Below are 14,852 nucleotides of genomic sequence, written 5' to 3' on the forward strand. Positions count from 1 at the left end.
GTTTACACTGATCTGGAGTCAACACTCTTTGTGTTCTTATGTTATTCAACCAATTGCTTTTGTTCGAGTCATACTTCTCCAATTCTTCCACATGAGAATCATGAAAAGTTTGGTCAAATGCTTTGTTAAACCCACAGCCCTTCACGTCTGTGATCTTGCCTTCATCTAGTTGAGTGTGTAGAATGTGGAAGAGGTTGTGCTGCAGTGGGGATTTCTTCAGCAAGCCAACTAAAAGGTATTGTACGTGCCTCTTCTCATTTCGTGAGAACAGGCTGAGCATTGGGAAGGAGTGTTTCCTAAGCATCTGGGTGGGTGTGTGAAAATACAAAGCAACGGTCATACTTTTGACAGCAGGAACCCAAGGAGGAGGATTGGGAGCGAGCAGTGCAACGTGGCACAGTGACTTTCAACCTGACCCTCACTCAGCATTTCACTGTTCATCATCTCCTACACACAGAGGCTTAGTTGCCAATTCTTTGGCACAGTCATCCCTGAATGAAGCAGACGTCACTCCTGGGCATCCATTGTTATATCTTGCCATTCTTCTCAGCATCATTAGTCACTTTTGAATGTATGGAAGAGGGAGGTCTGGGATCCAGCCTTGCCCACTGCAGCAGACTAGGAGCCCAGAACACTGAGCCAGGTGCAGGTGAAGGAGGTTCAGTTGGCAGGCAGATCTGGCCCTGTGATGGGTACAGCATGAACAGCTAGTGCTCCTGGCAGGAGTCTGGGTGGAAGGGCACAAACCTCGTGGGAAATCTCAGTGATGTGGTATCTGGGGAGCAGGAGGTGGGGTGAAGGGAGGCTTAGAAGCAGAGAGAAGCAGGCATTCACATCAGGGTGGTCTTAAAAGACAGGCAGTAAGGCCCCAGGAGCCTGGCAAGAATGAGTCAGGACCCAGGCCCTAGGAACCAACTGTGGTGCCTACAGTTAAAAACCAGGGAGAGAAATCAAAGCAGAGACCCAGAAACAAGATTTAAGGCACATGGGCTGGGAATTAGGAAACAAGTAAGAGCTTGGTCACTAGAGTTAGAAACCGCACCAGGGGTAATCTACCAGTGGTGCGAGATGTTGCCAGATCTAATCCAGCACTGCATTTATGAGGCTTAAGTATCTCCTGATTCTGGTTAATATTAGCTCAAGGTATGGAGGGTGTCATTGAACATGCAGGTGAGACCTAATGGTAGTACAGAGCGGGAACTGGATCTCAAGGTTGTTTGGAAACAAAACTCATGTGCTTTACTCTACACTCATCCGAGAGATACAAGAGAGGGACACACACTGGCTCTGAGGAGTGTGATCCATGTGCTCACTAAACTAGAAGCTTCTTGAGCAGAAACTGTCTTCATCACCACATACCTAGGGTGCCTATCAGGGCCTGGCCTGTGCTGAGTGAATATTCGTTGAATACATAAAGGAAGGCAAAGAGGGCTGAACAAATGGAGACACAGCCTCTGTTGGGTGGGGTATTCTCTGGCTTTCCCAAGTTTCAGTGAAATATCCTTGCCCTAAACATTCTATACCAACTTATTGTTCTTATTCCATGATATCCAAGCAACCTGCTGTTACAAGTTAAACTTTCCTAGTTTCTTCATATTGGAAATGAAGTGAGTTCAACCACTAGTCATTGTTACTTCCCAGTGTCATTTATTATATTGACATCTGGTTAGCACCTCAGTGGCATGTGGATTAGGTGAGCTGTGTAAGTCTCCAAGAGGATGAACATCGTGGATACATTGAGAACATCCAGTTTCTGGTTCCCCCTGATTGAGGTTCACACCCTGAAATATGGGACCTACTCATGATCTGAGAGCCTCGATAGCAGAAAAGAAAACTAGTAGATCATGAAAATACTGGAGTATAGATCTATGTTATTTATCCTTCATATTATTGTTATATTTTTAAAAAATTGGCTCCCAGGTGTCCAAAATTGGGTTCATTATATTGCTTAGGTTCATGACACCTCTCATGACAGTGTCACCATTGGCTCATATACTGGCTCAAACATTGTTGACTCAAACAAAAATTCAGATTTCTGTCTTCTCTTGAGAAATTGAAGAATCCTCCAAAAGATTGGTTCTATTTCACTGTAAGGCAGAAATTAGTGGCTACTCAGTGCTGTCCCTGTTCATACCAATCTCTGTTGTCTCCTGATAAGAGAAGTTGAAGTGTATCACTGGACTTGAACCGTTATTCTAATCAAGTGGAAAGTAAACTATTCTCTTGTGTCCACTTCACCGATTTACATTACCTGCCTGTCAGCATTTGAGTTTGAGAACCCTGCTGTGGGAGGAAACTCCTGTGCCATCCCTAATAACTACTACCATTCACTGAGCCCTTACTTATAGGCAAAGCACTGAACTAACAGTTTTTCACACACTATCTCTATTCATATAAAACGCTATGAGGTAAGATCAAGTGTTATCTCCATTTTACAGGTGTGGAAACTGAAGCTCAAAGAGCTAAATAACTGCCCAAGATGATAAAACTTCTAATTTTTGACACTGGAATTCAAACTTTGGCCTGCCTGAGTCCATAGCTGGGCCTTTTTTGTTTGTTTGTTAACATCTTTAATGGAGTGTAATTGCCTTACAATGGTGTGTTAGTTTCTGCTTTATAACAAAGTGAATCAGTTATACATATACATATGTTACTGGGCCTTTTAAACTTTACATTACACAGCTTTTCTAACCACTAATCTTAAAACAATAGAATTACTGCTGCCCTTCAGTGTTTCTTCCTCATACTCAGTCCACATGGGGCTGAATTCCAGGAAGAGGGCTGAGCACTGCCCTGCCCTCGCCAGGGCCCATGGTGGACACCCGCTCTGTGCCAGTGTCAGAGGGAGTTGTTGCTTTGTTGGATCTGAGAGCTATAGCTCTGCTGGACGGGAGGACGGGAGATGCTGGGGTCGCTGTGACTCTGGGGCAGCTGCCCATTAATCACTGTTCCTGGTTTTGTGTGTGTTTAGCTGGGCTATCCCAGTGTTGTCCCAGGGTCATACCTGGGGAAGAGCATATAAAGGGGCTCGAGGTCTAGACCTGCAGCTCTCAGACCACGGAGATGGGGAAGCTGTTGCTTTGGGTTGGTGAGTGTGGTGGGTCCCAGCCCCACAATATCTCTTAGTTCAGGAGGTGCCAGGCTTCATAAGCTCATTGTCTCGCTGGTTCCTGGGAAGCATTCTGCGACTCAGGGCCCTGGATTAGGTAGAGGTAGGACAGGACACAGTGAAGGGCCAGAGGGGCCCAGGGGGGAGAGATCAGAGCCGTGGTGGTACCCTGGCTGCACATTAAACATTTTTATGCCTGGCTTCCACCTCAGACCAGTTCATTCAGAATCTCTGGGGGAGGAGCCAGGATATCACTACTTTTAAATTGGCATCCAGGGTTGAGAACCATTGACCTAGAGCTTTTGCTGGGACTTCTAAATGTCATGGTTGTCCCTGTGCAAAGCATGTGTGTATACGTATGGTGTTTACTGAAGTGGAAAGGAGATCAGATAGATCTGGCTTCACCTGCTCAGTGCAGAGAAGAGGAAAGAGGGAAGAGTGTGTGTGTCTCCATTTGCTTGAGTTGGTGGGTGTACTCAGAACTGGAGGGTGTGCTGGGGTGTGTCACTCCGGGTGTGCCTGTGAATCTGCGTGTGATTCCTCCTTTGTGTCCTGCAGGGCTGGTTCTTGTGCTGAAACACCACAATGGTAAGGACCCTGTGTGGTCCTCTCCAGAGCCAGGGAGAGTGTCCACCTGAGAAGTGCTCCACGTCTAGCGCTCTTGCAGCCCCGCCCTGCCCTGGCTCCGTGTCAGGGATCGCTGACCCAATGCAGTTCAGCAGAGTATTTTCAGTCACCTGCTGTTTGGCTCACTCCTTGTGCCAGGATCCAGACTCGAGGATCCATTCTGAACAGGGTTTCACAGGGCATTCTTCCCCCCGCCCCCGGGGACCCCAGCAGTGGGGGAGGGACCTGCCTTCAGTGTAGCTCTGGGGTGTGAGTGGGGATGCGTTACTGTGGCCTTGCCTCTTGAGCTGTGTCCACGCTGCTCTGTGGAAGCTGAGCTCCATCCCCACCTTGGTTTCTGCCAACAAATGCCTGCTCTCCCCTGCCAGGTGCTGCCCACAAACTGGTGTGTTATTTCACCAACTGGGCATTTAGTCGGCCCAGCCCTGCTTCGATCCTGCCCCGGGACCTGGACCCCTTTCTCTGCACCCACCTGGTATTTGCCTTTGCCTCAATGAACAACAATCAGATTGTTCCTAAGGATCCCCAGGATGAGAAAATCCTCTACCCAGAGTTCAACAAGCTCAAGGAGAGGTGTGTTCCCTTTGGATGTGGGGCTGTATTTTACAAATGGAAGAGAGTTAATCCTTTTCTGCTGTGAGTCGTCCACTTTCCTCTGATTCTTGTGTCCTAACCTCCTGTCCAGGGCTCTCCGGAGCTTCCCTGCCTTGGAAGCTCCCCACTGACCAGCCCTCTCAGCTCGTCCTTGCCTCCTTGCCTTCGTGGCTGCTGTGGCCCCTGCTTGGAATGCCCTCCTCTCTCTTCTCTGCCTGGCATCCCCCAACTCACCCTTCAAGCCCCGTGTTGAGGATTCCATGTGTTAATGCTGTTCAAGCGCTTCAGAGAGGGCTGTGCATCACAAATGCTTCACAAATGCTAGTGTTTCTGTTACCATCTATCACCTGCAAATGAGCCCCCCAAGGGAAGGGCCAATGTCTGTGATATCTTTGTTCACCAGTGGCTGGATCAGTGCCCGGCAGAGAGCTGGTGCTCAGTACTCCCTCCCCAGGACTCCTGGGCTCTCCTGTCCAGGGGGTAGTCTGTCACTGCATCCATGGTATAGAAGGGTAGGAAAAATCCATGTTACTAGATTATAAGCTCTGGAGAGGAGAGCAGGGAGCTTATCCTCTGTTCACTGCTGTATCTCAAGCACCTAAAGCAGTCAGTGGCAAATAATAATTGCTCAGTAAACGTTTGTGACTAAGAAAGTGAGCGAAGAGAAATTTTAGGAGGCTTTTTCTTTTCCTTTTTATGGGACTGTCATGGGAGCGGGGAGTTTGGGGGCCTTTGGGCAGCCTTGGCGTTCCTGGGTGTGATGACTTTTGTGTGGGCTGGTTGTTCTCCCTCTTTTCCTTCTTCCCTTCTTGGGTTCTGCTGGGCTCTGCTCTTTTCTTCCTTAGGTTCCCCCACCCGTCTCCCCCGTTCCGTTCCTGTCCTCCCATCCCCCTTACTTGCCACAGTCCCCAAATGAAAGAATGAGAACCCAGCTCACAGACTCTGTCCTGCGTCACAGGAACAAGGAGCTGAAGACACTGCTGTCCATCGGGGGGTGGAACTTCGGCACATCGAGGTGAGACTGTGCTGTCAGGTCTTCTCTCTGGGGTGGGGGCGGTGTATGGGGGAGAAGCAGGCAGGCCGGAGGTGAGGACAGAGTGGGGAGCCAGCTGGGCTGTGGGGAGACACGCTAGTACTCCCCCGAGTCCTGACCTGGCCCTGGAGTCCAGGGTCCCCCGACCTCTCCTCCATGGTGAATGAGGGGAGACAAGGCAGGCTCAGGAGATGGTGAGAAAGGGGCTGGGGGGAAATGACGGGAAAATGGGGTGCTCACAGTTGTCCCCTCAATGCTTCAGAAGAGGCAGGGCTTTTGCCTCAGAGAGGGGAGGAGTCTTGTTTAGGACATGGATAAACCCCAAGCCTCCCAGGGCCTGGGTTTCCTCGCTTTATAAATGGAGCCAGTGGTATCAACCTGAAAGGATGGGAGGAAAGAAAGTGATAGAAACCAGATGCTCAGCTGAGCACCTGGGCACATGGTCTGTGTCCAGTGCATGGTGGCTACTCTTCGTTACCCTCCACTAGGCAGTGTGGAGGTGACAAACTGCCTTCATGTTCTCTGAAGAAACTTTCCCCCTATTTCATGGCTGAGGCCAAGGGTAGAGAGTTGCCTCCCTTCGTGCCTTAGAGGAAGGAGCTGTAGGAGAGGGGCACCTGGAAGCCTGAGAGTGGGGGAATGTGAGGAAGCACCTGGCACAGAACCCAGGAGCAATGCAGGGAGGATGCAGGGAGCTGGGTGAGAACTGGCTCTGCCTGACCCCAGGCCTCGCCTCTCCCTGGGCCACGACTTCTTGAACATTCACTGTGTACAAACGCTGGCCAGAGGCTTTGCATGCATTATCTCGTGGTTACTTGGGAGAGGTTTACAAAGTGGCTGTTTACATTCTAAATTTGCAGAGAAAAGCAGGAATGCGAGCTTAAGAAATTTACCATATTTCACACAGGTGACCATGAGAGATGGCCCAGCTATGGGTGGAAACGAGATAATGGAACTAGGCCTGCCTAAGTCTGAATCTGGTTAATTTTCTAATCATTGCACTCAGGACTAGTCCCAAATTGCTTAACGTTCAACTCCGATAACTTACAAGTTTTCCAATAGTGTCTTCACTGTGAAAGAGAAAGCACTAGAAAAAAAAAAAGAAAGAAAGAAAACAATCAAACAGCCAAAGAACAAAAGAGCAAAGAGTACAGAACTCCTAGTCTGAGCATGGCCCTCCTGTGCCACGTTAGCTCAGAGGTCTTTCGGGAAATGCTGGCCCTTGGCTCATGTTCCCTCCACTAATCTGTTCAGGCAGAGAAAGTCAGTGCCAGGACAGGGTGTCAGGACTGAGCTGTTACCCACGAGGAAACAGCAGAGGGACAGTGCGTGGCTAGGGGCGGACCATGCTTTCAGAGGCCAAGCTGGCCTGAGCCTGCTCTCTCCACCCCAGGCTGTGTGCTTGTTTCCATCTGGCAGGGGAAGTTGTGGTTTGCAAATCCTCCCTGGAGCCTGAAGTCCCCATTCCTGGGTATTGGAGCCCCGTGCTGGGAGGGGCTTTAAGAAGCTCTGAGAGATTCAACGACCTGCCTTCCTTTCCTCAGTCACATCCACTGTGCCCTCCATGGGGTGCGAACCAAGGGGTCTTGTAAGGGAAGCTGAGGTTGTGCAGAAAACACTCCTGGCCTCACCTCTGGTCTCCTGCAGGTTCACCACGATGCTGTCCACATTCGCCAACCGGCAGAAGTTTGTCACTTCAGTGATAGCCCTCCTGAGGGCACATGGCTTTGATGGTCTGGACCTCTTCTTCTTGTACCCTGGACTCAGAGGCAGCCCCAGGCATGACCGCTGGACCTTTGTCTTCTTACTTGAAGTAAGGCCAGCCTGGCAGCTCCCGAATCCAGAAATGATTGTACTTTGATCATATCTGGGCTCAGGGCACAGGGGAAGCCTAAGGCCGGGGACAAGGGCAAGACAGCGGTAGCAGAAGGTTGTTTACTGCCATCACCTGCAGGTGTTGGACAAAGAGCTGCCTAGCAAGGGCCCTATGGCGGCTCTTTCTCTCTGTCACATCCGGGCCTTGGCCCAGCCCTCCAGCCTGAGTGATGCCTTCTCTGTGCAGGCCCTGGACTCCCTCAGGTGGGCTGTCTGAACTCTGCTCCTGGGCCTGCTGCCAGCCTTCTGTTCAATGACTTACCACATTGGCTCACGTCCGCCTTTCTCACGAGCCGGTGGGCAGGGCCGGTGTCTGACTCTCCTGGCTCAAGGGGCTCCGTAAATAAAGGTTTCTTGGATGAGTCTTGTTTTCCCAGACTCTGCTTTGTCGGGTTCTCGCGTCTGCCTCTCTTTCTTCCCAGGAGCTCCTGCTTGCTTTCAGGAAGGAGGCGCAGCTCACCATGCGTCCAAGGCTGCTGCTCTCTGCTGCTGTCTCTGGGGATCCCCGTGTCATCCAAAAAGCGTATGATGTGCACCTCCTGGGGAGGTGAGTGGGTGCTGCGTTGGTGGGCAGGACATTGGAGGGAAGGAGACATCTCACGCTCAGAACCCCAGAGGTGCCCAAGCACTGTCCTTGAGCTTTTCAAGTTCCTGCCCTGCTGTAAGTGCACCTTTGGGAGGTGGGCTGATCAGGAGCATAGGTGGGGACAAGGGTTATTCCATTATATTCTGGGCTTTCCTTAGGAGATCAGAGGGAGGTGATGTAGTACTAGTCCACACCACAGCATCCTCTTGGGTAGAGATCTGTATCGCCTATCGCTGGGTCTCTAGGAGAAGAGTCCAGGAGTCTGGCCTCTGCTGTCCCAGAGTCCCCTTAGACATACACTGCGTGCCAGATGGCTGGTATCATAGAGATGGATTAATTACCAACTACTGCCACTGAAACAAAAATACGAATGCCCAGTCAGGCCCAGTTTTCAGAGCACAGGTCTTCATGCAAAAGTTACAAAATCAGGCAAAGAGAGCTCCTAACTTTCTGGACAGCTCTGGACTAATTTTCTCAAAGCTCAAGAATCGGGTATTCACAGATGTGATAACTGAGGTAGAGGCAGAACACAAGAAATCACATGCAATTTTTGCATGTGATTACACTTAAGGAGAGTGGTTCCATGGTGGCAGGAAAGGTGAGAGACATAGTGGGGCACAATTGGCTAGTGTTGGTCTTACAGCCAGGCAGGGTTGAGTGAGACCACCTTCACCTAGCTGGGTCACCTTAGACAAATTAGATAACGGTCTGAGTTTCAATTTCTTCATTTTAAAATGGAGACAATTGTAGTACTTAGGGCATTGGACAGATTAAAATTAAATTAGATAATCCATGTTAACCTGGACACCTGTGACCTGGTAGGGCTCAATTACACTTTGTCATTTGGAAAGCTTTCTGGAAGAGATAGGTTTCAATGGTTCCTATAATGGTAGAAGGACAGAAGCTTTTTCATGCTGTGGGTCAGAACTGCTTACACATGACGATTTATGCAGACCTCTGTTGCACTTGTATCAGCCTGAATGCCTTTGTTTTCTGTTCTGACCCCTGCTCACTCCCTTGGTTACTCTCAGCATGGCATAGGTCCTGATGCACCGCTGTCCCTAACCAGCTGTGTGTTCCAGGGGCAGCCTCTCAAGTGGAGGGCACAGCTTGGGCCGTCCCCACAGGCAGAAATGGCAGGGAAGTTGGGTGCCCAATTTACAGCTAGTTAGCTAGTCATCGCTGTGATGATCGGACTTGAAAATCTAGCTAGCACGATCTTCATATCTCCTCTTCCTGCCCCTTACAGACTACTGGATTTCATCAGCGTCTTGTCTTATGACTTACATGGAAGCTGGGAAAAGTTCACAGGACACAATAGCCCGCTGTTCTCTGTGCCCAAGGACCCCAAATCTTCGGTAAGAAAGAGAAAGCTCTCATGTGGCCCAGAAATCTGTCCCTGAGTCAGGCCATTGGCTCCTGGTAAGAAGGAGGGGTTTGTGTTCTTCCTGCCTGCAGGCATATGCCATGAACTACTGGCGAAAGCTTGGGGCAGCACCTGAGAAGCTCCTTATGGGGCTCCCCACCTATGGACGTACTTTTCGCCTCCTCAAAGCCTCTGAGAATGAGTTGTGGGCAGAAGCTGTGGGACCGGCATCTCCAGGGAAGTACACCAAGCAAGCTGGCTTCTTGGCTTACTATGAGGTGACAGGAATGGGGAGCTCTGTCTATTAGTTAGGGCTCTCACACCCCAGCCCAGGGCAAGAGCAAGGACAGGGAGAAAGGCAAGAGTGAGGGCTGGAGACAGGACAAGGAGGTGGTTTCCTGGGGCAAGGGAAACCCACTCTCTGGGATATTCTCTGTTTCTTCTGGGGAAGTTATTTGAGTCCTTTGTTAGGGGTGAGGGACTAGGTGGAGTCTGAATGGAGCGGGACAGATAATTTTACCCCTTAGAAGAATCTTAAAAGATATTTAAGTCAATCCTGACTTAATATATGGCCTAAACGTAATTAATATTTGCTATATATATATATATATATATATATATATGTCCTCTCACTCTCCCTGATTTCCAGATACTCCTCACCCAGCTTCAATCAATAACCACTCATGGCCAATCTTGTTTCTTCCATGCTCCCTGAATCGCTCCCTCCCACTACTAGATAATTTTGAAGTAATTCAAGGCATCTCCCATCACAGATTCTTTCTCCTCTACCCTAATTCCACTCCCTAATCCCCATCTCAGCAAAGCTTACTGTTGACTGAAGGAAAGAGACATGGACCCAAGGGATGTGAAACAAAAGAGAAGACAGTAAGGGGCACTGAGTGGGTGGCTATATTACCTGGGAATGTCTTATGGCACAGGTGGATTTTGAGCAGATCTTTGAAGCACAGGTAGAGTCCTGATGGGCAGGAATGACAAGATGGGAAGGACCTCCTAGGCAGAGAACAGCAGGCACGTAGACACAGGTGTGTAGGGGCGCCAGGGGGTGAGCTGTGTCTTTACCTGGGGTAGTAGTGGAGGTGCTTGTGTCTCTCCAATCTCTATTCTGTGCTGGCTGCCTGGAGATGTTTTCCTGCTAGTCCAATGAAGCATGGTTATGAGTGATAACATAGTTGAAGGAGTGTTCTTGAAGGACATTATGGGTCAAAGAAATTTTGGTAGACTAAACCTTTAATTAAAAAAACAAAAACAAACCTTACACATTAACTTCTGCAGCCCAACTTGAACACATCTACGTCTTTGCAGTCTATGGTCTCCAGCTCAGGGATGGGTACCCAGTCCACACTCAATGCTTCTTTGATTGTAATAACCTAGTTCTCCCTACCTTCAAGACCTTTATATTTATTATAGATTCGAAAGTTAGTTTGATAACTACCTAGATGGGGCAGTTTATGTTGGTTTTAATGAACAGAGGAGATACTTGTTCATGAAAATTCTTTGTAAAAGATACAGGTTTGGTCCAGAGTCAAGTCTGTTACTGTAGTAGTTTGGTATTGACATTATTTACCAAACCCTGGTTTGGTTACTTAAGGATGTCAGCCACTCCTTGGTTCTCTCTCTGTTTATCCATCGCGGATGTCAGAGGAAGGAATGTGCAGTAGTAGGAATTTTGCAGAATAGAGAGAAGGTCCCTTGTGAGTGGCTTCCCCGCCCCCTCTTTGGTCTGCCTTCTTCTCACTCCCTGGTGGGGGATTCTTGGGTTCTTTATCCTTGCTGGCGCTTCCCTCCGTGGCACAGAACTGACCTGGTGATCTTCTTAGATCTGCTCCTTCATCTGGAGAGCGAAGAAGCGCTGGATTGATGATCAGTATGTCCCATATGCCTACAAGGGGAAGGAGTGGGTTGGCTATGATGATGCCGTCAGCTTCAGTTACAAGGTGAGACCTTGTTCCTTTCTTGCTCCAGCATAGAGTTTCCCTCTGCTTCCATGAGGCCTTTGTCTGTACAGTGTGTGAGTGTATGTGTGTGTGTACCTATAAAACTGGCGGGTTAACTTGTTAGCCTGCAAGTAGAAAAAAAATCTCAGAATCTTCAGTTTCAAACTTAACAATTATGGGGTTCATTCTTATTTTACATTTGGAAGAAGTAAAGCCCAGAAGGAGCCAACTGATTTGGCCTTGGAGCTGTTTGGATGTGACAGATTGTATCTTTTCCATCAGCTTTACAGAAGACACTCATAAAGTAATAATAAAACCTGGATTCAAGGCTAAACATCCTCCTTTTAGTTATATCTGAAGTTTAAAAAATCATGGATAAAAGCCTTTATTTTCTTATATGTGTAAAGGGTACAATATTATCTGCTCTACTCCTCCTTTCTAGCATCGCTACGGTATAAGGTATGTTGATGTGATTTTTAAAAAATAAAGCAATAGCTATCATTTAATATGATGATAGTGGTGATTAGCAGGCTGGGGAGCTGGACAGTATTTAGCATTTATGAACGTTTACTATGTGCAAAGCATTGCTCCAAATATTTTACATGTAGGAATTTAAAAATTGTTTTTCAAATCGTGGCCAATTATATACAACATAAAAGTCACCATTTTACCCATTTTGTTACAGTTCAGTAGCATTAAGTACATTCACATTGTTGTGTAACTATCACTCTTATCCATCTCAGAACTTTCTTGTCTTCCCAACTGAAACTCCACACCCGTTAAACAACTGCCCATTCCTCCCTCACGCAGCTCCTGCTAATCCCAGCTCTACCTTCCATCTCTATGAATTCAACTACTCTAAGTACTTCTGTGAGTGGAATCATAGTATTTGTCTTTTTGTAACTGGCTTATTTCATTTACCATAATGTCTTCCAATTCCATCCATGTTGTAACATGTGCATGTAGGAGTTCTTTGGATCCTAAAAATGTTGGAAATGTTATTATCCATTTTTTTTTACACATGAGGCAACTAAGACACATAGCTTTATGTAACTTTTTCAAGATCCCATAGCTAATAAGCAGTAGAGGCTAGATTCAGATCCAGACTACATGCCTAACCATCCTGCCATATTGCCTTCTGAGAGCCCATCTGTTTTTGCCATTGTACCTAGTACAGTGGGTTGACTGACTACTGCTTTTTCAGGCATTTTTCATAATGAGAGAGCATTTTGGGGGGGCCATGGTGTGGACATTGGACCTGGATGACGTCAAGGGCACTTTCTGTGGAACTGGCCCTTTCCCCCTTGTCTACACATTGAATAATCTCCTGGTGAAGGCTGGTGAGTAGCTATGACCTGGAAACTGGGGTTGGCTGTTGCACACCCAGCTACTGGTGCGTGCTTTCTGTTAGATCTAAAGGCTTTGGTGAGGCAACATGACACTGAAAGAGGAGAATAAACTTTGATGCCATGCTAGTCTGCTTTCTAATCTTGGTTTGAGTGCATGCTCTATTTGACCTCTGTGAGCTTTGTTTTCCCCATCTACAAAATGGGAGTAATCCTTACACTCAGGACATTATACAAACTAAATGAGATATGGAATGAAAACTTGCTGGCTCATAGTGAACACAATATATGTTAGTTTATTTCTCTATTTCTTTTTCCTGTTTTCATGGGACAAGAGCCAGAAAAGGAAATTAGGTTTCTTTTTGATATCTCTTTGATAGTAGAGACTGCCTTGGCAGTTAGGAGATGGAACCTGGCATGCTAGAGCTGCAACAATCTTGGAGGTGGTCTATAACCCTCATTTTGTGAGGAGACTAGGGCTCAGAAAGATAATACAGCCAGTCGGGGTGGAAATGGGACTCCAACCCAATTCTTTACAGCATGCTGTCTAGAGCAGCTTCCTGGCCCTCAGCCTTGTTCCTGGTGCCTCCCAGGATGAGGGGACACAAAAGGGTTCTCCTTGAGGATTCCACAAGTAAGAAATAGGCTTTGGGGGCAAGGTCTTACTCAAGGTGCAAAGGTCAAATCAAGGGCTTAAGCATAGAGAACTGGCAGACTCATCCTTGGGGTTACTCACTGGAAATGTAACAGACCCACTGAGTACCCATGGGTCCCTGGGATCATGTTAACATGATGAGGTAGGGGAGCAGGGCTTCCATGTGTTGAGATTTTGTCTATGTCCTCAAGTGGGTACATTAGGAAATCCTCCAATTCTGGTTTGGGAGCAGGTACTTCAGCCCTGGAGTGGGTCTAGTCCTGCCAGTAATAGGATGGGAAGGAAGGGGTAGGAATCTCAACCTTTTCTGATGATTTCCTCTAGAGTTCAGCTCAACTCCTCCACCAAACTTTTGGCTCTCAACTGCTGTGAATTCTTCAAGAATTGGCCCAGAAAGGCTGACTGTGATCAAGGATTTGACCACTGATTTGGGGATCTTGCCCCCAGGAGGGGAGGCTGTGGCCACCGAGACCCATAGAAAGTCTGAAACTATGACCACAGTCCCCAGAGGTGGGCTTGTGACCCCTACAAGGGAAACTCTGTCCTTTGGAAAACACCCCTTAGCTCCAGAATGGAAGACTGAAACCCCTGGAGAGGAGACCATGACCCCTGTGGGCCACCAGGCTGTGACCCCTGGAGGGATAACTGTGGCTCCTATGCATCTTCAGACTGGAGAGAAAACCATGCCCCCAAGAAGGAAGGCTGAAGCCCCTGAGAAGATGACCATCCCCTCAGGAAAGATGACAGTCACCCCTGCTGGGCAGACTGAGACTCTTGAGAAGAGAATTTGACTTCTGAGGCGGACCCTGAACCCCTGGTGGGTTACTTTCGTCTTCACACAGAAGCTGGAAACTGGATGCTACTCTCTGGTCCTGTCATCTCGCCCCCAGGACACACTCCTCTTGCTTTTGACAAGCCCTTTGTTCCCACTGATGGAATCATTCCTCTGATGACTCAGTAACCCTTCCAGTGAGTCCTCTCTCTCTAAAGAAAGAAAATCCAGAAAACTCTGCTGTGGACCGAGGATCTTAAGATCTGTTGTTGGCAGAAATTGGGGAAGGTCCTTGCCTTTTCTTCTAGGTCCCCTGACCAAAGCTGCCTGTGCCCAGCCATTCATAAACCATTCTTGGGGCAAAGCAGGCCCCAGGCCACACTGAGTTAATCTCTCTTCTGTTGAATAAACTGGAAGCATAAGAATTCATTTGAGTTCTCTGAAGTTCTTTTCTTGAAATGACCTGTGCTAGCCAGTTATCAGCTTCTCCCTTTCAAGGTAACTTTCCTCTCCTTTTATTTTTGGAAAGAGGGAGTTTGTGTCTAGCCCATGCTGATGTGGATTCCAGTGTCCATTATGTGCTTCCCTCTCTGCCATGAACAACTGCTGACTTCACTGTTGGTCAGAGCCAGAATCTCCTCTAGAGAAGTTTTCCATACTCCCCAAGGGGGCTGAGAGAAGGAGGGGGGTTGTGCCTTCCAATTATATTCCCTACTTTGTAAAGTCTTAGTTGTCTCTGAAAAAACACCCCCACCTATTCTCTCCATAAGAAGTGGTGGAGGGGAAGACAAAATCATTATTTTTTGTGTTACCTGCAAACTTCTAGGTCTTCTCCAGAAACACCAGTTCCTATACTACACACTGCAGTCCACCTACAGAGTATTTTCCTGGGCATGATTGACCCTCATAGTCAATATGGACACAGGACCAATTT

General features: G+C 48.0%; 1 protein-coding gene across 1 annotated transcript; it reads left to right on the forward strand.

Annotated features, from left to right (window-relative positions):
- Nucleotides 1-961: 961 nt before the first annotated feature.
- Nucleotides 962-14,347, forward strand: OVGP1 (oviductal glycoprotein 1). Its single transcript, XM_060139353.1, is given in 12 exon segments — nt 962-3,697; nt 4,105-4,309; nt 5,289-5,345; nt 7,011-7,176; nt 7,661-7,785; nt 9,074-9,182; nt 9,283-9,468; nt 11,029-11,145; nt 12,350-12,485; nt 13,471-13,923; nt 13,926-14,075; nt 14,078-14,347. Coding segments are annotated over 12 exon segments (2,070 nt in total). The 5' UTR covers nt 962-3,432; the 3' UTR covers nt 14,179-14,347.
- The last annotated feature ends 505 nt before the right edge of the window (nt 14,348-14,852 follow it).

Source organism: Lagenorhynchus albirostris, chromosome 2 (genome assembly GCF_949774975.1).
Source record: "Lagenorhynchus albirostris chromosome 2, mLagAlb1.1, whole genome shotgun sequence".
NCBI classification, from domain to species: Eukaryota; Metazoa; Chordata; class Mammalia; order Artiodactyla; family Delphinidae; genus Lagenorhynchus; species Lagenorhynchus albirostris.